The sequence below is a fragment of the Dermacentor andersoni genome, chromosome 3 (assembly GCF_023375885.2).
Source record: "Dermacentor andersoni chromosome 3, qqDerAnde1_hic_scaffold, whole genome shotgun sequence".
NCBI classification, from domain to species: Eukaryota; Metazoa; Arthropoda; class Arachnida; order Ixodida; family Ixodidae; genus Dermacentor; species Dermacentor andersoni.
Window position 1 is genome coordinate 89,264,005 of NC_092816.1, and position 24,090 is coordinate 89,288,094.

The 24,090-nt window shown below is 47.7% G+C and overlaps 1 protein-coding gene across 1 annotated transcript; it reads left to right on the plus strand.

Moving 5' to 3' along the window:
- The first annotated feature begins 2,813 nt into the window (after positions 1-2,813).
- On the plus strand, positions 2,814-22,720 carry LOC126540756 (uncharacterized). Its single transcript, XM_050187606.3, has 6 exons — positions 2,814-3,526; positions 13,546-13,662; positions 14,367-14,476; positions 15,847-15,923; positions 17,425-17,496; positions 21,110-22,720. Exons 1-6 carry the CDS (start codon positions 3,506-3,508, stop codon positions 21,283-21,285), a joined length of 573 nt encoding a protein of 190 aa, XP_050043563.1. The 5' UTR covers positions 2,814-3,505; the 3' UTR covers positions 21,286-22,720.
- The last annotated feature ends 1,370 nt before the right edge of the window (positions 22,721-24,090 follow it).

A 24,090-nucleotide genomic window follows, 5' to 3' on the forward strand; every position in this document is an offset into this window, starting at 1 on the left:
AATTATAACGTACATCTACCGCGACGGCAACGCGCCCCGAGTGTAGGTGTAATGCACTTCTGCAATAGACCTGTGCGGACAGTTTTCATCTTTCCGGATTAGGGCCGGGGGGAGTTGCACTTGAACAAACTTTGTGTGACCTCGAAGGATTGTTCACTGAAGTGACTGCCTTATGTTACAATACGTCATAGTAGGAGACAGTTCAGTATCGCAGCCTGGGGCCCCTCACACCACCAAGAGACTGGCGTCTCTCGGATGAACCATGCGACAAGTGGACTCAGTGAAACACGCTAGGAAGATATATGCCTTTTGTGCGCAATAGGTCGCGCGAATACACATCAATGGATAATGCCATGTAACGGCTTCTGAAAGCTTTAATACAAATAGATGCAATCAAGAAATATTTTCCTGACGAAAGGTCATTTGAGAAGATAAGACATAAAATACATAAAAATTGCGTAAAATATATAACAGTTTCTGAACACAACTTATAACTAGAATTGTTAGCGTAAAGCAAGGTGACTCCATAACGTAATAGTTTGATTACTTGTAAAGCATTCATTACGTGCCATTGGTTTCACTTATTTCCTGGCGGAGGAATAAATGATTTTTAGGTAATAAACTGTCAGGCAAACAAATAAAAAAACTATAATAAAAATAGATGTACAAATAATAAGACGCAGCGATATTTCTAAAGCGCAAAAGGACACAAGAGCAACTATAAAAACAGAGTCGATCACGTTATTGGGCAGCTGATAAAGCACATAGACGAAGAAAAATTAATAAAGAAAATGCACAGCATTGACTATGGACTTTTAAGTAGCACGACCAAGCGTCTTTGCGTACGCAAAAGGCCTCAACCTGCTAGCGCTGTTATGTACCCCATTCTCTTTGTATGAAATTCAGCGTTGTTTTCTAAGCCACGTAGTTTGCTTGAACCTTGCCTCACTTCCCTGAATCTTCCCTCCCTGCATCCCCGCCTCGTATTAGCGCCTGATAACTTTTGCTAAATGAATACCTTGTGTATGCCTTACGGTAGACGGAGCACTCAGTAAAACTGGCGCCCTATAGTACAGAACGGGTCAGAGCTATGCGATATCTCCCAACTTCTTTCCTTTATCAATGCTAATCGCCACGTAACATTCATGAAGGCGCACCCCGCCATTACAATGAGAGCGAACAATCTTCCGAATGCGTCAGTTTCGCCAAGTCAGTCAGTTAAACGCGCTTTTCTCCTAGTTAGTATATAGTGACGGCGCTTGAGTATCCGTGCGCCCGAGGGGTACTACGTGCCCGGGTGGCGCTTTATTTTGGAGGTAATCTGCGCCTGGTTCCAGCTTGCTATCCGAGATGGCTAATGCTTTCGCGTGCGCTGTCTCCCCACGTGCTTATACGGTGGAAAATCCGCTTCCTTCTCAGCGTAAGCCAGGATTCTGGCGAAGTACCGATAAGCGACGTGACTTGTGTTGGCTTTGTCGTTGGTGCTCATGCCGTGTCTTTAGGTGGTGCATATTGCACCGTGCACCATCACCAGTCGCGGTATAGGAGCGAGCTCAGTGCATGTTTTTTTCTCGCGATTGAGTTCTCGTCGTCGCCATGATGTTCCGTATAAAGTCCCAAAGCCATATGAACGAGCGACCCATACGTCGTGAACGCGAGAAAAAGCACGTAACAGCGAGCCCCGAAAAGGATGGCGGCTTGATGGGCATTATTTTCCCACGCACTCAATATTTGTGTTAGTTGAAGGTCACGTGCCCAAACGCGCGCTTGGGAAGGAGAGCGCGCGTCTTCTCTTCTATCCCTGCCGTGGCTGCGAATGACTGTGCGCAGCTGACGTTTACGCGGCCCGCGGGCCGTATATAATGTTTGGTATGGGTAGGTGCAATGACAAAGGGCGAGCAGGGAATGGCTGCTAACTGCAAGCGTAGTGTCTTCCTTCCCGGGCTGTCTTTCCGCGCTCCTAGTGTTGCAGATCGCGTAGTCTAAAAGAGAGTGGTAAGTAAAGATATCGCTGACAGAGGCCACGTCTTGTAGTGGACTTAAACATAGGCAGATGACGATCATGAATGTAGTGTCCGGAGCCGCGGTGAATCGCGCGGCTGTACGAAACATTCGCCCCCTCTGCCGGCGTTTTCCATAACGCCAGCGTTGTGACTGCGGGTGCTCGTGGTCATGCAGTGAGATATTTACAGGTTTACGTGGTCCGTGCGTTGCACTATCCTTGGTATTTTAATTAGTAAGTGAATCTTTACTACAATCTGTAAGGTCGATATAACTAACGTATAGACTCGTGTAAGGGCATGCACTTTTTGTCGCGATTTTGACGAGCCATATATGGGACCGGGCTATCTTACCTAATTTTTCCAACTACGCGTATGAAATCCGCCGTAAACGTCCGCGATCGCCTCTATTCGCCATCTACTAACGACACGCGAAAGTACGCTGCGCGCGAAAATTCGCTGCTGAGCGTGATCGGAATCAGAGCACCGAACGCGATTGATTCTCGCTTGGAGTTATTTAAAATATTGACTGTCAAGTTGGGGGTGCGGCCCTTGCACGGATTTATACGGTAAGAATTTTCCTTCGTGTCATTGTTTTACACCTCGCTGTCACTAATAATGAGTCGCCTTTCCGGCGAAACTAGAGCATCTTTTTCTTTATGTTCTTTGAGTCCGAGTTTAAGCACTGCTCCGCATGATTGCTATGGAATCTGATTTCGACTGAATCCTGTTTGGCCTCATTTCGTCTACGGAAAACTTCGGAGGGGGCTCAGACCTCCTCCTCCCTCCCCATCCCCCTCTCCCCCCTTCCTTAGTCGGCGCCTACGGCAACAGATGTGGAAGACATCTTCCCTTCTGTCACAGGAACGACGACGATAACAACGACAAATGTGGTGGGAAAAAGCAAAAAGAAAGGATGTCTTGGGGGGCAAGCGGCTAGATGTAAAGGCGTGTGCAGCCTTTCGTGCCCTTTGGCAACAGCATATCGTATTTTCTAACATAAATGAAAAAAAGAAACTACAAAATCAAATAAAATAGGCTTTGAGAAAAGAGCGATTCAGCAGAGGCAGGCTTAAAAGAGCAGCTTAGTGCTTCTTTGGGAACGCTTTAAGAAAGAAAGAAAGAAAGAAAGAAAGAAAGAAAGAAAGAAAGGAAGAAAGGCTGTGGGTATTCGTGACCATGGCAGACACTGTGAAAAGACGAACGGAGACATCGCGACCTGCTGGCCCGGCCCCTGGAGTACATATGTTTGCGAGCGCTCATCCCCTAGACCTTCCCCCGCTTTCTCGCCTGCGTTCTGCCACCTCACTACAGAAAAATGAAATAGAAAAAAAAAATAACAAGACAAAAAAAAGCAGCTGATACTTTGCTCGCGCAGCTCTAGCAGCTAAGCTGTTCGGTCGGCTGAGTGCGCGCACTATTCCTCGCACCATTGCCTCTCTTCTGTCTGTGTTGATTCAACGTACAGGCCAAACGTGCGGGTGTGAAGTGCCTTGCAGAGCACTATGCCACCGTCTGACGCGCGGGTGAGTATACATTCAGGAGCTTCGTTCGATCTCCGGTGCGTTTGTAATGTTTGTAGTGTGTGTGTACGTGCACAAGAATGGTCACAGTATATTGACGCAAACATTTTGTGTTTCTTCTTCAACGGCCCGACGTACACAAAAAAAGACTGCAACGGTATCAGTCGTACTGCCAGAAACATAAAGAAGAACCTCTTGCATTTCCGCGCTCGATTTCTCGTGAAGACAATAGTGTAACAAAGGAAGTCAGTATCGTTCGTTACTTTAACATTTCAAGGTCCGTGTAACCTGATTTTATTTCTCATCAACCCAGAAGTCGCACTAAAACTTATTAAATAATGGCTTAGTAACTTACTAAAAAAGATCGCGTGCTCGTGACGCCTGCGGCAGAAAGTATGTTCCACGCCCACCGCCAAAGCTTGTGAGGGGAGTGGGGGAGGGAGGGGGGGCGCTGGCTAACACTCGCAGGGTTAGTCATAGTAGTAAAAAACACACACACAAGTACTCCAGAAAGTGGATCGGAAAACGGCGACGCGGCATGTTAAATGGTAAGAGCATCGCACGCGTAATGCAAATACACGGGATCGTTCCCCCTCCTGCGGCCAGTTGTTTTTTCGTCCATTTTCATTCTTCATTAATTTATCATTTCGTTAATTCGATTAGTAGGTACAAGTGATTTTCCCTATGTTGTCATTGGTGTCTCTGTTTCTTGCCCCCCCCCCCTTTTTATGATATAGTTTAATAATTAAAGCCGTACGAGCACTTCTGACGCGATTCTGATCGCTTTTGCCCTGTATAATGCTCATCTCCGATTTGAACTTCTGTCTCTTCTCTCTCTTGTTTGCTCCTCCTCTCCACGTACAGGGTATCCTTCCTTTCCTCTCTCTCTCTTAAGACTGCACAATATCTGCGCAAACTGCTGTTGAAAGTATCATCTGACTTCCAGCCCACCCCCAAGTGTTGATTAAGTTTTGAAAACATAAGACAATTCAAAGCTAGGGCTGGGCACCAACTTAAAATCTTAATCAAGAGTTTTGTACATTAACTTCGAAGAAAAGAACTGTGCTACGTGAATCGTCAGTTGACTTTCATATTGCGTCAGTGACAGCTTTCATGAGTGGATATAAGTATTAATGTATATGAAGCATATCTTCCTACATCCTAAACTCCTCCCCTCCCCTCTCCCATATGTAGGTTAGCAAAACGGATTTTTGCTCTGGATAACTTTCCAGTATTTCTTTTCTTCTTGCCTCAATCCAATTCGAAGTTTTTGCGCCACCTTCCTCAAGTGACCACTACGACTTACTCTTTACGATGCCCGAGTTAGAGGCTGTTCTTGCGTCGTGTCGGTATTCATCTGCTCCTGGCCCTGACGGGATCTCGTACTCGTCTCTCTCTCATCTTGGCAGGGCTGGTCGCACTGCGCTGCTCAATTATTGCAACGACACATGGGTCTCCGGTATTGTTCCGCAGCAGTGGAAGATCAGCCGCCTGGTTGCTCTCTTGAAGCCTGGAAAGACTCCTTATGAGCTTACCTCATACCGGCCAGTTGCATTAGCCAGCTGTGTTGGAAAAGTTGTGGAACGAATGGTCGGCGAGGCTCGAATGGTTTCTGGAGAGAAATGATCTTTATCCGAACATGATGACCGGTTTTCGGCGGGGTCGTTCTTCAATTGACAGCGTCATTGACCTCGTTACGACAGTGGAACATGAAAAACGTCAACGCCGACTCGTCGCCGCTGTTTTCTTAGATATCAAAGGGGCCTACGACAACATCCTTCATGAAGCCATTCTCGATGCCCTAGATGACTTGGGTATTGGCGGCCGGCTCTACCTGTGGATTGTGAGCTACCTCAGCAGCCGTTTCGTTTACATGTCCACGCCTGCCGGAGAGACTAACCGTCATCAGGTATGCCGTGGAGTTCCTCAGGAAGGAGTTCTCAGCCCAACATTATTTAATGTGGCACTGATTGGCCTGGTGAGCGAACTTCCACCTCACATCCACATCAGTGCATATGCAGATGACATCTGCATCTGGGCTTCTGGTACAACACGCCCACAACTACGTGCGAAATTACAACGGGCTGTGTCATCTACTTCACGATACATACGGCGTCAGGGTTTGCTCTTAGCTGCCGAAAAAATGTGCTGTGGTTGCGTTCACGCGCAAATCCGTCTGCCGCTACCCGATCTCCATTAACGGTGTCATAATACATTATGTCTCCCACCACAAATTCTTGAGCATTATCATCGACCGCGGTTTGTCATGGACGAGGCATGCTAATATGTTGAAGCAAAAACTTAATCTGTTTTGCCATGTTCTTCGCTTCGCAGCAGGCATGAAATGGGGCCCCACGGAAGGCTTATTACTAAGACTTTATCAGTCCCTTTCGTAGGCTACATTCGATACAGCCTTCCGATACTCTCAAACTTGAGTATTTCCTGCTTACGGACATTAGAGAGCGTTCGAGCGCAGGCACTCAAAATATGCCTCGGGTTGCCACGGCGTCCCTCCAACAAAGGCACAATTGAGGAAGCCCACGTATGCCCATTATTGGTATACCTGTCCCACGAACCACTTCGCGTGTATTTACGCTTACTGACACGACACCAATGCCATCCATTGACGTCGGTTCTACATGAGCGGCCGGACAGCAGTTTCACAAGTGCACTCCGCTGCCATCTACCCCACATAACATCAGGCTATGCCCTTCCATATCACCCCGTCAAACCACCATGGGTGATGGTTCAACCTTCCGTATGCGTATGTCCCCGGCATACTAAAGAAATCATTGGTTCCCGTCAGTGGACTACAACTTGCTCTCGCGTACATCTGGTCAGAATACCAGACATATGTTCATGTTTACACAGACGGCTCCGCGTCACCAAAGGCATCGACAGCAGCTGTGGTGATACCAGCCCAACAGAGGTTTCATACTAGACCATAATTCTACATCAACCGCTGCAGAGCTTGTGGCTATTCGGGAAGCGATTCGCCACATCTGCGGGGAAAGACCTCAAGAGTGGTGCATTTTCACGCACTCAAAACCCGCGCTGCAAATTTTGGGATGCTTCCTGCGCCACACCGCATATCAGGTTCTGGCACTGCAGAACACCGAGCTACTTTCATGCGCTCAAGAAAAACACCACCGCATAGTGTTCCAATGGATCCCGGGACACTGTGGGCTCAACGGTAATGAGATGGCCGATGCTGCAGCAAGGCGCGCCCTCAGCCTGCGAACTGTAGTGCCATTCTCCAGACCGGACATCACATGCCTCCTGTCGGAATTAATGAGGAGTGCGACGAGAAGATACTGGGCCCAGGCAGACGCTCGTCACGTCCGCCTTAAAAGGCTGGATCCCGATATCAAATTTCCTATTCTGCGTGGAATTCCACGCCCTCATGCATGCCTGATACACAGACTGCGATTAGGCGTCGCCTTCACGCGTAAATATTTGCACATTATTGGACGGACAGACTCCCCGGACTGTTCAGTGGGTGGCGCTGTAGAGACTATAGAACATGTGCTCGTGGTGTGCCCTGAGTATGCGCGCGAAAGACTGACAATGGCAGATACCTTGAGACATTTACACAATGGACCACTGTCGGAGGACCTCTTGCTAGGTGCATGGCCACAGAGTTGGCAGACGACAGAGACAATGCGTGCTCTTTCACGTTTCCTAGGTGACACGGGCCTGGACTCACGCCTGTGATACCAGTTGTGTAATGTGTCTTTCACCTCGTTCCTCCCATTATCATCCCCCATTGTGACCATTTTTTTCCCCTCTTCCCCTTCCCTCACGTAGAGTAGCAGGCCAGATGCTCCATTATCCGGCCGACCTCTTTACATTTTCCAGTCATTAAAATACTTCTTCTTCTTTTCTTCTTGCGTCTTTCTTCCTTGATGTAATAAAACAAGACACCGACAACAACATATTCGGTAAAGCTAACATTTCCGTTTCCACACGCGAGCCTTGTTCATAAATGAGACTAAAAGAGCTAAAACAGCCGTTTAACGTGTCCGGGATACCTAGCGTACACAGGTGGTACATTTCCATCCTTTCGATTAAGAGTGCCCGTCATGGTTTGAACATGAAGCGACCCTAGATAATGATGCACGTTTTGATTCTTTTCATTCGCGATCACATGTGCCTGATCGCAGTTAATGACGTGCCCTGATTAAACACAATGATGGAAAGCGCGCCCGAACACACGTGTTTATTCTAGACGCCATTTTAACTGGAATTAACTGGAATCAGGAACGCGCTATTTCGCAAGAAAAGAATCTAAATATGCGCCTTTATCTACAGGGTCGCTTCATATTCAAACCACAATGGACACTGAATTTTAATCGAAACGATTAAAATTTGGCACCTACGTACGCATATGTGCCCCGACACATCATACGATGTAATTAAGCGACATGTTTTATCGATTTTAGTCGCATTTGTGAACAAGGCTCTCATGTGGGAGCCGAACGTTGACCTTAATTACCAAACCTTTTGTAGTGGGTGTCTTGTTTTATTTCATCGTGTGCCATCCCTACCCGGCCGGATTCTGCTCCACTCTAAATTTCATACTCTTCGTCTCAAACACACACAGACGCAATCATAAGTGTAGCCGCAGTGAGGGCACTTACTCCCCAATTTGTCCCGCTGACTTGAAGTGTTGCGCGCGTGAGTGGGCTTTTCTGTCCTGATCCCCGAGGGACATGAAGTCAGTCGAAACATTGTAGTTCTTTCTGTGGTCCTCTTCCTTGCTGTTGAACAAAGGCGAAGCTCACAAGATCTTCTCTGGAAATGCGTCGCTCAGCAACAGAAATAAGGGAAATAAAGAAAGAATAAAACATTCACCGACGATTACGATACCCCTAATGAGAAATTTGAGCACAGCTTAATACATTGGCTGGCGTGGACAATCTGTCTAGTGCGGCACGTTGAAAACGGAGCGAAGTGTGGCGCGACGGCCACGCTAATCGGGATATCGCGAGAGGAAGCGCGTGAGTGACGCGTAGGTGCGATTCATGCAGCAGCCGTCGCAGACAGACCTCCGCTCATGCAGTGCTTTGTTTCCATATATGAGTTGCGTTTGGTATCGAGTTCAGGCTGCTGTTGCCTGTCCGCCGCTCCCGATGGCACCCTTGTCGGTCTGGACTCCTGGCCGTCAATTTACCGTTAGTTGTCAGGATAAACGTTGCAAACAGGCTCGCAGCAACTCCTTCGTTATGTACGGGTTTATTTAGATATATACATTTCACCAACAGATTGCGGTGTGATCGACTCCATCTCTCTCCCCCAAACAAAAACTTAACTTCTCGTTTTAAGCAATTCGATTCACACACGAATTCCACTTCTCCGCCCTTCGGCAGCGTAGGGCCTGAGAACTCTACCAATCACAAGCGGTTTTACATGCATACAACTGTCAAGAATCGATGGTTAGCTCAAATGAGCCCAAAAGTTTTCTCTTGGCCACTGCTTTTTTTGTGGCCTGACTTGAAAACAAACACAAACCAACAAAAAGAAACAGTAGCAATAAAGTATATCAACAAAAGCCAGGTAAACCATTTCCCCTTCATTTTTGAATCCACTCGTTACCCAGCCCATGCACTCGAGCGAGCTGCACACTGGAGAAAGCGCCTCGTAATTGCTTGAAAATAAGTAGAGGCCTATACTCCATGTGACTAAGACCGCCTGAACGAGAAGAAAAGGGGTTAACCGAGGAGCCCGATTTTATTAGTCATATCATAGGAAGCCAACAAACGCTGACGCCAAGGACAACATAGGGGAAATTACTTGTGCTTAATAAATGAAAATAACGAAACGATAAATTAATGGAAATTAAAGTGGATGAAAAGCAGCTTGCCGCAAGTGGGGAACGATCCCACAACCTTCGCATGAGACACGCGACTCCCATCTGCCCATCAGCCTCTCAATAAGGAGCGCTGCCGGCGCGCGCCTTTTTATCCTTTGTCCAGCTTCACGACACCGCGGGGGCGACAACGGTGGCGACTGGCAAGTGAAGCGTTCGTCGGCACCCGTTTGTCGCGTTTGTCGGTTCGAAACGTCCTGCACGTGTGGTCAACGGCCATCGGCTCGGCGGCACCCGCCACCTCCTCTAAATGAGCAATCTTGCTAGCCAATAGCGTGTGCACTTCCCGGACCTACACACATGGAAACATTTCTGTAAAGTCTGGCTATGCCCGTCTACATGTAAATAAATAATACACAAGCCAACGTCGCCGACCTTAAGACCAAGGTATCGCTGTCAAAGGACCTCGGCTCCGACGACATGGAGAAAGGAAAGAAACCATACAGGATGGAGCCTGATGTCACGCAGCTAGCCTTCGCGAGCCAACACTCCGTGTAGCGGTCCCCTTCACTTTTAACGCGATAGCGTTAAGGAGCCCGCGTCGTAGAAAAGCCGGTGTCGTCGGCGTCGGCGGCGTTGGCCGTGAGTGAAAAATCCCACAAGGCAATACGTAAATAAAAACAACTTGCAAGATGGGCAGCGTGGGAATCGAACCAGGGTCTCCGGAGTGTGAGGCGGAGACGCTACCACTCATCCACGAGTTCGATCGTTCAGAGTGGGACAGAAACGCCTCTAGTGAATGCGGTGTTGCTTTACAAACGTGCCGTAGAAAGCTATACTGCTCTGTATATCGGTAATTATGAGCATGTAAATTACAGAAGTCGCAGTTAAACGCGTAGCGAAGTACGTTTCCGCTACATTTCTTCTGCGCTTTCCACACACGCAGAGCCATCTTGCAGCAAACACAGAGGACCCCCTCCTCTCAATGTACGGCGCTGCCCTGACAGGTGGCGCGACACGCGCGCATTGGGGCTGTGCGGGGACCGGTGCGAGGCGCGTCGCGGCACGGACCCCCTCTCCCCTGACGACGCTTCGCCGTGCTCCATCACGGGTTGCAGAATCAGGCGTCCTTCCTTTCTTTAGATCACTATCTATCTATCTCTATGCCCGTGCCAATCACGACGTTTGACTCGCATAGATCGTTTCCCCCTCCGAGACACCGAGTTCTTTGGTTCGTTCCGCTTGCTCAGGCGCACCGTACGTTTTGTTGCCGCGCCGAACGCTGCGTTTCTCGACGCTCACCGCGGGATTGGTGGGTGCAAAGTCCGAATCGGGGGCGCCTCGTAAGTGATCGCTGCGCCATAGCGCATAGTTTTAAGGCCAAGATATAGTCCGACGTTCTCGGCGCGTCAGGCCGCGGCAGGCGAAGTCGGATACGCTGCGCTAGCGACGCCAGGGGTGCAAGAAATTTGCTTCCTCTACAGTTCGGCGTGCGCGCGCAGCGCGAGGCTGGCGCCATCTCTGCGTCCGGGAGCGCAACTTCACGGCTCGCGCATAAAACGAAAACTTTTGCGGCATGGCGTTAACTTGTCCTGGAAGCCAGAACATCGCACTCATATTGCTAGTACGTCGGCTACGTCAAAAACGGAAGCGGACCATGTACATACGAAAGCTATTCGACAAGCGCCCTCAACTCGGCGACTACCACCAGCTAGTACAGGAGCTGCGAAATGCAGCTTACCTGTGGCGAGACCACACTGCTTTGGTATAGCTTCCCACGCGTTGTTCTTCCGCTCTGTGTAGCGGTAGTCCATGCGTTTCATCGCATCGTATACACATGGATGGTTGCGAATCGCTTCAAGCAGGCGTCCTCACTCGCGCTGTCACCAGACACGGATGTTGAAAAAACCACAGCCGCACTGTCAGTACGCGCACCGCAGTCCGCCATTCTGCCTTCTGCTCGCTGCCGCTACAGCGCGCAGTGCATTCTGGTCTAGCGTCAGCCGCGTGAAATAGAACACGCTCTATCTCCGCGCCGGTGGCGTTGAGTTCGCCAAGCGCACCTGGGCACGCCGGCTACGCCGTGACGCCGTACTGTAGACTGCGCGTTTTTCACCGACGTCGCTTAACCGCGACGCGCGTGGCCGCGCGCGCGCGTTACGCCGGAGTATATCTTGCCCTTTAAAGCCCTTGGCGGGTCGACGGGAACGCTGTCGCGTTCCACTCTTGAAGGCGAAGCTTTTTTCTCTCCCATGCCTCCAAAAGTCGGCCCAACACGTGACCCTGCGCTCGCCGGACTCGTCCCAGTGTGTTTGGTTTCCGGCAGGTTTTAATCGATGTTCCAGGGTCCTTTGCCAATAGCCTGTGCACATTTAAAATTCTCTCGATGTGCTTGCGCAACTTTGCTACTTATACATTTATCGTAGTCACTGCAACGTGCCAGTCCGGCAGCCACATGTTGCTGGCACGCCCGTTGTCTTCTTGGAGTATAGTGCGCTGAACCGGCTGAGCCGCTGAGCGCGGTTGTGGACACACCGGAAGCCTACCGGGACATGATCGCACGGTTGATCGACTTTTATTGCTCTATCCTAGTCTCTTCTCCTTTTTTTTTAAATTCCTCAATGTCCGACATGGGCGAAACACAAGGGGAACGCCATTGGCCAGTAAGCGCTGTAACCATGGCAAAGAGAGTGCGTCTTTCCTACAGCTCTCCTCCTTGCGCCACCGCATCAACATTTCATTTCCTTCTACGTCGGCTGCTATACTATTTGAAAAATACTGCGGTAGAAAGCTCTTTCAAGAGCGTTGTAAATCTTCTAGTGTGTAGCCGAAATTTCCAATGGGGTCTGCTCATGAGTGGCTTTTTCAGTCCCCCTCTCCCCCCCCTCACCAAGTCGGCCCTTTTGTGCAGAAACCTCTGCGCTCCGCGCAACTCTTTGGAGATGTTCGTACGCTCTTTCCTGCATGGTTGCGCTCTTTCCTCCTCGCTCGCGCTGCATTCTTGCGGCTCTTGCCACCTCAACTAAGACTGCAGCTCCCCCTCTCCTCTTCTGTACGCCGAACACCACCTATAACCATGTCGTGCTGCCGTACTATATACTGAGCGGAACTAGATCAACTATACCTTAATTTAGATACCTTTCTAGGTACACATCAAGAAAAGTAATGCATCTGAATTCAGTGCGCCGTGTATAACAGAGAAATAGGGGAATTCCAGAGTGGTGTTCATACGACGGCGAAATCAGTATCGGCGATATATCGTGGCCCGCATTCACAAAAGTGCTGTCGCGCTAGAACTCTTCGCAAGAACAGGTGTCAGCCAATCGGGATGCGGGACATGATATTTTAAAAGGCGCCCTACCAAACAGCAAAGAGCATTTACGAACGAGAAGCTTCGTGAATTCGACCCCTGGTGTCCAGGTACGATTTGATTTCATTTATTGAGTTCTTCCCGATATATTTCAAGAAAGGTACAGGAGCTAAATGCGCGGAGCACTTGACGGGTGCTCCTGCACCTGCAGTGCACAAGTCATGGTTCACACAAAGTTCACAGCACCGTGCAACCCAATTATTTATTCTTTCTTTTTCCTTTTTCTTAGAACAGCAATTTCACATAAAATAGGTTTATGCACTGTATAACAATAATAAACATACCAAACAACAACTAAAAGCTCCAAAATTACAGTTTCAATGTATTAATTATGTACAAATGCACATAAGATAGAAATATTTGCAACACACACACACACACACACACACACACACACACACACACACACACACACACACACGCACACACACACACACACACACACACACACACACACACACACACACACACACACACACACACACACACACACACACACGCACATTTATTTATATCTATTTATAAAGAATAGCAATTGTTAGAGGTCAAATGTCACATTCTGCCTCAATAGCAAGTATGTCACCTAATATGTCAACGCATAGCAAACAGCAGAGCCGGCGGAACATGCAGAGAGGTATGCGTCGGAAACAGCGGACAGTACAAAAAAGCAATGTTTCAAAAGACCTCGTGTATCGCGAAAACAAAATAAAATTTCCTCAGATATAGCAGAACGTTCGCGCAGAGATTTGTGCGCTCTGTATGATGCACGAGCCCTTTGGATTTGCATTTATATCTTCAAGCATCTTCTTTCTTCTCGTTCTTTTTTTTTCTCTCTCGTTAAAGAGTCTCCGGGGTTTGCGTATGCTGCCGGTAGCGTCGGTTTTTCTGGCGTTGTGTGTGCTAGCCGCCTCTGGACGCTGTCCTGTGCTACGAACTGCGGCTCAAGTGGACTGGTCAGCGGTGCGTATATGTACATATCCGACAGTGACCTCGCATATAGTGACTTACGTATAACGCATAAATGACGTCAATAAACAAGCACTACAATTTAAAGAAAGATACACTACGCCCAACAGTTGCACATCTGACACTCCTATCTGGTACGGTCGTAATGCCAGTGTGTCCCCCGAAGCGTATACTCTTAAAAAAACACAGTTGAATCTTGAACTATAATCTTGAATATCCCGCTGACACTTTGACATATCCCGCTGACACTATGACACTTTGTGTACGTCGTCAGTTTTATGTATATATAAGCAACGATTTATCAGGGTAGTAGCATACGGCTACGGGTCCTGTAAAGTATGCGTAAAATATACGTTTTGCCCATGAACAGTTGAATAAATTACATTACATTGAACGTATACCTCATCGCCTGGGTACGAGACTTCTCCGAAATCTTGGTGAACGCTATGCGGGACACGGCGGTACTCCCGCAGAAGGAGTCACCCGAGTTCTATTTTCGTTCGTTCAGCGCATACTTTGCATCTGAAATTGTCGCACCACTCCCAACGAAGCGATATCTTGGTATAGAAAGGACTCGCGTAGACGCACCGACATTATATATATTCAAATTACGAACGAAACACATTGAATGTGACGTGCGCATCTCGAACAAGACATGATTCAGCGAGGGACTGATGCCGTGCGCGTCGTGGCGACAGCTCGCAGGCAAGTTCTGGCTCGAGATCGCCACCAACCCTCCCATCCATCAGTGCATCGTGAGGGCCTACTACCCGCGACGAGCCACTATGATGTGGTATCGACTCGAAGGGTAAGTCTCCCCCTCTCTGCTCCCCCCCCCCCCCCCCTTTTTATCTTTATCCAAAGTTGAACTTAGCCGGGACGCCTCCACTGCACGGTGTCCCTCCACTGTTGCACTGGAATGTTTAAAAAAATTCAAATAATTGCACAGTTCTAGCCTCGGCCGATTGAAATGGTGGAATAACCGGCGCCACATGACGATGTTGCATCAATATTGATGCTACATCGTCATGTGTCGCAGGCCATTTGACCATTCCAATCGGCCGAGGCTAGATGCTACATCGTCATGTGGCGCCGGCCATTCCACCATTCCAATCGGCCAAGGCTAGAACTGTGCAATGACTTGTATTAATGGCGACAGCTCACGGATCACGTGATGTCCTGTGCACCTGGCATCGAGCGTGGCCGAATCTTCAAAGGGCAGCGCAAGGAATTGCCAGGGAAACGATTGCTACGGGCCATCTCAGCAAGAGCGCGCGCGCGAGGCGCGTCGGAATCCACGAGTAATAAGGCCATGTGTTCGATCATTGTTGCAGGCAGAATATACAAGTTTGTTTATTAGTGTTCGATTCGTTCGTCGCGCGCGCAGTTCATTCCATTTTGTAAAAGTTTATTTATTTGTTCGCGTCAATCCCTGCTGCCTCTTCCCGGTACGTGAGCACTATACCTCGATCCCCACGGAGGAAGCCGCGTCGCTTCACCTGGCGTCCAAGGTGGGGTCCAGGGCGCAAAGGGGAAGTAAAGCACATGGGCACGGTCGCTCAGTCATGGAATGTGCAGCCTTCCAAGAACCGTAATTATAGCTAAATGGACAAAATCGCGATGAAGCCATGGAGGCTTACAGTGGAGGCTTTACAGTGGAGGCCGCAGAATCAGTTGCACAAGATACACGCGTAGCCTGTTTTTTTGTCCCCTTCTTTTTTTGTCTTGCTTCGTCCCGTGTAAATATTGGACCGGTATATCATGCTCCGCGATGCGCCTTTTACAAGATGTCGAAAGAAGCTACAGGATATTCCTTATCAGTAAAAGACAACAAAATTATAGGCGGACCTATATATCTATAGCGTTATAATTAAACGTACGCCGGCTATTGCTCCGTCGCCCGACCGCCCTCTTCCAACGTGTCTGAAATTCCGCTTACGTTGCAGCGTTATAATCAGCGGTACACAAGTTACGTGGAACTAAATATCGCCGAAAGGAAAGGTGAGTAAGCAGCAGCGGTAGACTAAACTTGACAAAGCGCAGGTTGAATGCCCGCGTTTTCCCAACTGACGCTGCTGCAGAAGAACGCGGATTTACGACGAAATAAAGTAGTGGCGTTGCTGGTATGCTTTCTGACGGAATAAAATATTATCGCTTTCCTTTTGTTTTCTTTTTTAGATACGGAGGAGTGGTAATGAAGAAGAAGCAGTACAACTTCTTCATCGATCAGGACGTCCAGTACCTGCAAAGAGACGGTGAGACAAACAGTCTGCTTTTGATTTCGACGTCCCACTATATAGAACCAGGTAACGCTGTGGGGCAAGATATTGCAGCGTTCTAATATATGCCGATTCGTAGTGAATTTGTTAGCGCGGTACTAGAAAGACCGGTTCTACGTATTGATGCATAGCGTGTGTGTGCGTGATCTGATTATGAGGGACGCCGTAATGGGGTATAAGCCGGATTATTTTTGGCAACCTAAATCTGAGTACACGAGTAATTTTTTGTAATTCGCCCCCATTGAAATGCGCCCTCCGCGAGCGCGCAAGCGTGGGTGCATGTCAATTGAGGCACTTTATGTGGGTGAGTATTCACATATATATATTCTCAGGGCTTTCGGGCACTGAGAGTGAGTGAGTGAGTGAGTGAGTGAGTGAGTGAGTGAGTGAGTGAGTGAGTGAGTGAGTGAGTGAGTGAGTGAGTGAGTGAGTAAGCGAGTGAGTCAGTGAGGCAGTCAGTGAGTGACTGAGTGAGTGAGTCAGTGAGTGAGTGAATAAGTAACTAAGTAAGTGAGTGAGTGAGTGAGTTAAGTAAGTGAGCAAGTAAGTTAAGTGAGTGAGTGAGTGAGTAAATAAATCAATAAAGCCGCGCAGTAATTAAGTCATATCTGCTTCGAAGAAATTCAGAGAGTAGCACGGCTTTCAAGATATTTATTCCGAAAATATGCGCCGAATTAGTTACCGACAAGCGTTCCTCATGCGCATATACCGAGTGCATTCATGACGCATCTCGCTAATGTGTTGGCGTGAAAGGCGTTCATTAAAAAGAGGCGCATTCCCAGTGCACTTGTACCGCGGCCTGCTAAAGTGCACCGCATTTCTGTCATTGAGGAACCCTTGTGATGTTGCTTCGATTCCGCTCAGCATTGGAGAAATTTAAGGGATCTTATTCGTCATTCTAGAGCGGCACATTCCTATACCTAGCTACCCAAGTTGTCATCAAGGGCGTTCATTGAAGAGCGGCACACACTTACTGGTCCGTACCCAGTAATCCAAGTTGGCATCAAAGAGGTTCATTGAAGAGTGGCACAGGCCGAGTGGCGCTGTGGCACATACCCAATGCTTCAACTCGGCGTCAATGAGTTTCTTCGAGCAGCGGTGCCTTCCCATGTCACGCGTCTACAGTAACCCATGGCGGCGCAAGAGAGGTTCGTTGAAGAGCGGCACGTATGTACACACTGGCACATACTCAGTGACCTAAGTTGGTCAGTTGGTTGGTTTCGCACTCTGTTACCTGAGCACAGTTGTGCGACGCGCTACCCATTACACCATTAATAACTACCCAGTGCCCTAGGTAGGCGGGAAAACGGTTCGGTACAAACCTACATAGATAAATATATACAAAGATAGAAACTAAATGAGATGCGTAACGACCCTGAGAATTAATGCTAACGCATTAAAAAAAAATATGGAGGTGGGGGCACGCCAAACAGTGCGGGCTAACATTCTAACATTTTTTTTTTTTTTTTTTTTGCAGGAAGGTTCTTTCAGCAGATACTGGACACCGACAACGAGTCCTGGGCCCTCGTTCACGTGTGTTCCAAAAACGGTAAGAAAAATGGTAGGCCTATATACAAGGGGGCGTTCCCCTGTGCTTTCCGCGCGTGACATGCATGCCGGCTGCCACGTGCCTCATTCACCGCGCGTTCATGTGGACGGACCCGACATTCCTCTTTAGGCACATGTTGCGCAATATCCGCTGTGCCGAGGTGACGCGTGCGGGTTCCCGGTGTGCGCGCGGTAAGTTCTCGCAAGCGGCTGAATTGCACCTGCCAGAAGTGATGGCTGGCAAAGGACCCGCGGAAGTAATCGTTTCAACAGACCCTCCCCTTTGCAAGGCAGGGTATCTACTCGTTTCGGGGGTATTGGGGGCGAGCTCCACCACTGGAAAAGCTGGCGCCACCGTCGGCGTGACGTGGCATGAGGGATCACGTGGACACAGAGGCCGCGTCGGCTGCTTCGGAAGCGCCTAAGCGAGCTGAAAACGAAAGTTTAAAGTCCCACCTCCGTTGCGGTTCTGATTAATTGGTGAGGCTTTCCCGTTTTAAGTGTGTGCTTGACAACATTTGAAAGCACTATAATAGGTAGTGGCTGCCTTTGGAGGCGTGCAGCATGGTGGGCTACCGATCGATGCCGCAGTGCCGCACGTACGCAACGGAGTCCGCTTTCAGCATTATTCACACGTATAGCCGCAGGACAAGACGCTGCGTGAAGCTTGGCTCGCGAAAATTACAACCGGCAGACAGCCATCGGCTACAACTCGGGTATGCAGCATGCACATACGCGAGGAAGATTTCTGCTACGGCGCCGGGACTGCGATGCTCGGTGAGTAGCAGAAAACGCGCACTGAGACGCTCGCTCGCACCCACTGCCCGGCTAATGTCATACGGTTCGGTCTATGAACTTGTTGATGCTAGATGCTGGCAAGTTCACTGGAATGGAAAGGGAGCGGTAAGAAGCACATTAAAAAAAAGGCATGCCATATGGTCAGGTTTGTGTTATGAATTATAGCAATGGATTACGAAAACGAAACAGCGGGAAATCGCACGCTGAGAAGACCGATAAACATACGGCGCGATGCAACTTGACAAATCAATTGAAACGTCAAAGAATTTAGATGGAAAAAAAATGAATCGTCGCGACGGCACATCATAGTCGCTGTAGGCGTCTAAGTCTCTATAACGAAATTACTTTTGAACAGTTCTGATAGCGTCCACGCAACATTGGTTGCTTGTGTACTGTCAAATGCTCATATTCTGCGGCCTAAAGCTCACGGCACGGTGCGAAAACGCGCACGCAGCGAAAGCGAAACACTGCGCGGATATGCATGAAGACGCGCAGTCGGTTACTGCGAACCCGCGCGATCGCTGCATTGAGGCTCCTTTTGGTTATACAGACAGCCCACTATAAGAACATCTTTCACATAGCTTACTCTCAGCGTTTGCCTACCTTTCACGCAAGAAGCCTGTTCGGGAGACTCCATCCCGGCGACCGCGCGCTGTGGCGTTCACTGTGCGTATTCGGTAAAGAGATGGCGCCTGTAAACAATTCTGTGCTTTCAATTTGCCCAATATTATTATTTCGACAGTAAAATCGTCCCTCGTTTCGAGGATACTTAATGAAATGTCCAGGAGGGCTGCTGCGTGGTGTTTTTATTGAGCGCCGTAAGTCGAACCTATGGAGGAACGCGCCTCGTTATCCCTCATACTACGCAAGGGAGGCGCTTCGGACAGATGGCGACTCAGTAAGACCTCGTCCCCATTACATCTAAATCCCAGAAGCTGCGAATATATTGGCATACGCGCAAGTGCATCCACCAAAGGAGGTGGGTTCGGTGGCGAAATTAAGGGTGCCTTCATAATCTCCTGATGTCCGTACAAAAACAATATGCTCTCTCTTCCTCCCGCTCTCCCTAGTGGCAAATATAGAGTGACAAATAGTGGCAAGATATGTGTTCCAAGAGCAAGCAGCGCGCGCCGTACAGTGTTGTAGGTAATCGGTATGGCTACGGCCGACATTACTGGCACGAGAAATCGAAACGCATATTCAACCAATTAAAGAAAATTCACTAATTTACTTCCTGATTAGTTACTTTACGGCACGTGCTGCAATTTACGAATAGTAAATTGCAGCACGTGCAATTTGAACGAACTTGAATGAACTTGAACTGAATCTCCAGGATGACACCATGTTTCGAGATATTGTTTCCCAAAGTGTGGGACGAAATACGTGGGCTTTTGTTAAAAATGTAAGTGGAATAACACTGGAATATCAGGCCGGGTTTGATGGCGGATATCTCCACACTGGCGTCACTCTGGAAATTTATTCTAAGTGAATACGTCTTGCAACACCATCGGCTACACTTCGTAAATTGCAATATGTGCCGTAAAGCAATGAATTAAGAAATTAATTGGTGTTTATTTAAATTATAGTTGAATATATATACATTGATTCGATTTATCGTGCAGGTAATGTCTGCCTCTCTGTATGCTTCAGCTCAAGGACTAGAATTACGTTATCTGCAACAGGCATTTCTTTTTTTTTAATTCTAGAGAAATTATATATGATCACCCCGGTATAGGGGCAAAATGGAAAAATGTTCACAGCGCCACCACTATTCCCTAGGAAGCACGGTTGTAAGAAAAGTAAGTTCTAGGGAGCCTCCTAGGCCGCCTCAGGTTCGCTCCACGACAGCTAGCTCCAAAGCCCACCAAGCATCCGAAATTCAGCCACTTTGGATTGCTTGATGAAACACAAAGGAACGCAAAGCTTGCGCGAATTTTTCAGCGCTCTTGAGTTCACAAGGTAAACGCGCAATCCAAGTTGTCTTTCACAGTAATCACCACACTCTACGAAAACGCTATGACGGAAATCACAGTGATAGAATGCCCCCCCAAACACACACACATACACAATTAAAGAAAATGGAAATAAGTAAGAAGAGCGCTTGGCAGAGCAACCGAGCATTTTCCTGATCTTGTGGAAAGTGGTCTTTTAAGAAGTCTACGCTCACTTATGAGCCTTCCTCCTCTTCCTTCATCTTTTTTCATTTTTGCAAAACTTACCTGCTTAATCAAATTAATGTTTTTTTTTAATTGAACACTCCAAGGCCAACTGCAACGACATTTCACTTTGGCTAAATTTGTTATATAAATTAATGGTATGATATCACTGGAGCATTCTTTGAAAACCGCACGGCTGTTGATCTGCCATGTTGTTCGCCAGCCGCGCCCACTTCGCGCAGCTCAACCGAATGCACGCTCCGCACAACGATCCCCGCGGTCGCGCCCCAGCAGATTGCGCACATTGAAGGTACGTACATCAATAGCAAGCGTGCGTGTGACCTTGGTTTATCTCGGAGATCACGCCGAGGCGCAGTGCGTTAGGACATGCTTCACTTCCGGCGAACGGTAATGGCGGCGTTTTTCCTTCTTTCAGTTTCGCCGTCAGATAAGGCTATTTTTGAGAGTTTTTCGTGACGATTCCGCTAGTATTTCAAACGCAAAACTTTTCACGGAGGTTCCTTATTATCTACACCATCTTAAACTATAGGCTTGTTTATGTGGCCCAAATTTTCGTTGCAGTTGACCTTTGATATGCACGATCCTACAACTGCCTTCGTGCGCGGTAATCTGCATACCGTGTCCGTCGTGCGCGCGCAGACGGCAAGTCCAAGATCCTGTTCACCACCCTGGAACCGTGGACCATGATCCCCGTGGAAGTGCAGCAGCGGGTCACCGTGGCGCTCCACACGGCGGGGCTGCCCATGCTGCCGCTGGTGCAGTCCCAATGCGTACCGCACCGGGAGCTTATCCCGAGTAGTGACTACGGGAAGTAAAGGAGACGCCGCCGCACTGAGTGTCTCGCTCGCATTTATGCACGCAGTAATTAGGTGCAACGGAATCGCTTTATTCGAACTATCGCTTTACCCGAAGTTTCTCGCTCCTCCGACCACTGCGCATGCATTTTAGCCCAGATATAAGTCCAAGTGCAGCGGGAAATTTGCGCGGGATCGTGCGGTGCAGCATACCATGCAGTTCAGTGCGATGCCGGACGCAGGGGAGTCAAGTCTCAGTCAAGAGTGCCAGCCTTACGCCCGACGCCTTCTACGTAATATTTTTTTTTTTTTGAAGGCAAATACTCCTGACACGCAATCTGCTGAGGTGGATTGGTGCCTTTGGGACTGCGCTGCTAAGCACGAGGTAGCGAGATCGACTACCAACTGCACTTCGATGTGGGCGAAATGCAAAAACGCTTGTGTACCGGGCAGAGTTGCGGCGTGGCAACTCCGGAATCGGAATGGTTCCAGAATCATTCCGCATTTTTCAAACACCCGGAATGGAATGGAATAACGGTACTCGTCGGGAAGATGGAATGGTAGCCCGTGATTCCGGAATTGAGCTGAAACAGTATGCGCACATATCCCTTGAGCGCTAGCTAAACATTGATTTTCAGCGATGCTACAAAACATGTAAATTTACCAATTAGACTAAACTGGATGTTCGTCAATTTATTTTATATATATTTTTACTTAATACTGGCTCTTTTAGTATATCTATACGTTTCGGTGACTACCACTCCTGCGGTGTGATTATCAACAACACAACATTCTGCACATTCTACTCTGCTTAAGAGCTAGAAACTTTTCTGTTGCAAGGTTTAAATTCACTTAAAGAAGGCAACCTTTAGTAGTCAAGAATTATTTGATTTAGCTTGACTTTGAACTTGAAGGAGACACAAATGATGCATCCTGCGCGATTCCAATGCGATTTGGAACGTGTGCCATTTTTTTGGACAACGTCAAGCATCCGAAAGGCACGATAACAGCTGGTCAGAGAGGTGTGCTAGAAAACAAATGGTGCCCTGTTAATATGCCACCAAATGTGAAACAACAGCATCCTGCGAAACATATAAGTGTGTTTCACTTTTAAATGTTAGTCATCAAAGTGAAAATAATAGCATGTACCAGAAAAGATAGTACGTAACATTATTTGTAGGGTTGTGCAAACATTTGAAGACTTCGAATGATGAATCGAATGCGGTCCTCTAATTGGATAGTCACCACTTAATTAGGTCTTCGAATTGAATAGACTACTTTTGAAAATCCGAATAGTTTTGGAATACTTTACTTCATTGACTGTACATGATCAAACACAAAATTGAAGCAAGAATGAGACAACTTTTATCTCATCCACAGTGGACATAACAAGGAACAGCACGCAGCATCGCTCAGATAGGCAGACTTTTCCGGTAAACACAATCGCTCGCAAAAACAGAAAAGGAAAAAGAAAGGAAGACAGAAAGTAAGAAAGAAAAAGTTGTTTAGCCATACCAGTCAGCAGTAGGTATTGTTTGGTACTATTTAAAGATGCAGCAGATGTATCCTATATAGTAATGCATGACCACATATACTCTCTAGAGCCCTGAATTTGTTAACTGCAGAGTGAATTGTTCCTAATGCTCCCTTCGTGCTATTAATAAAGCATTCTTTATCATGTGCAATGTAATGACAGCAACATTTACTGCTGTGAACACCAGGATGAGAAAACAGTTTGACATTAAATATATGAGATATGTTAAATGGCACATTGTTCATAAACTATTAAAGAAATATGTGAAAATCAATTCAATTCACTTCTAGCACTAATCATGTTCAATCCGGTCTCAAAAACTGCTATCCGCAGACTTCCAGAATATATTTTAGTTACTATGTGTGTATATATATATATACATGCACACAAGGCACAAACAGAATTGCTTTATTCCACAAGTGGGACTGGTACAACTCTCACCATTCCGAGGAGTTAAAAGGACAATTACGAGGATCTCCACTTCAGAATGGAGTGGGAACGGAATGGAGGGCCCCACCTGGGGAACTCTGGTACCGAACATTGGGTGAACATTAAAAAACCTCCAAGACAAGATAACTCCGGAGTCCCCTGGCCACTACGGCATGCCTCATAATCGTATCACGGTTTTGGTAACATAATTTGTGTTCTCTTTGTCATGTCACTTAAATTTGTGCAGTTAGCTACACTGCCGCCAAGAATAACTCACAAGAGCCGAGGCATGTATTTGCTGTATACTTACTGAGATATATATTTTTTTAACGGTATCGTAGCACATTTGCCCCACAGGATTAGGAACATGCATCGAGGAGTGAACCATGGTTGAGCATCATTCGGTGCTTCAGAAGCGTGCTTAAATGATGCCATTGCCCAAAGTGGTGAGAAAATGTGTTGCAATACGGTGATGCCCATGGAGCGAAGCTAACATTCAGTCCTGGTGTCTTTTTTTGGGCTCATGGCGGAAGGTGTAGGAGGTCCATTGGACACATATTCAGGCTTCTGGAAGTTGTTTGCACTATCGTTTAGAAACAATGGTGTTAGAGTAATCAATTGAGGTATCGAGCGCCGGTGTTGCGCATGCGTCCTTGTGGCTTTCACTGTTCGCTGGTGCTGTCTCTCAAACTGGCCAGCAATGTAGATATCAATTTCTTTGGATTGCAGCACACCGAGTCAGGGCTCTAGACAGAAGTGTAAACAACTAACTTAAAATCCGAAAAAAAAAATTTTTAAATATTAAATAAAAAGCAGGGATCTTTATGTAGCACTATGCGATAGAATGGCATCTGCAAGCCCGA

Excerpts from the sequence above, each read along its gene's own strand:
- LOC126540756 (XM_050187606.3), top strand. The coding sequence starts at position 3,506 with ATGCCACCGTCTGACGCGCGG. Across the intron at positions 3,527-13,545 it reads TGCCACCGTCTGACGCGCGG|AGTCTCCGGGGTTTGCGTAT; the intron begins GTGAGTATACAT and ends CTCTCGTTAAAG. Across the intron at positions 14,477-15,846 it reads ATGTGGTATCGACTCGAAGG|ATACGGAGGAGTGGTAATGA; the intron begins GTAAGTCTCCCC and ends TTTCTTTTTTAG.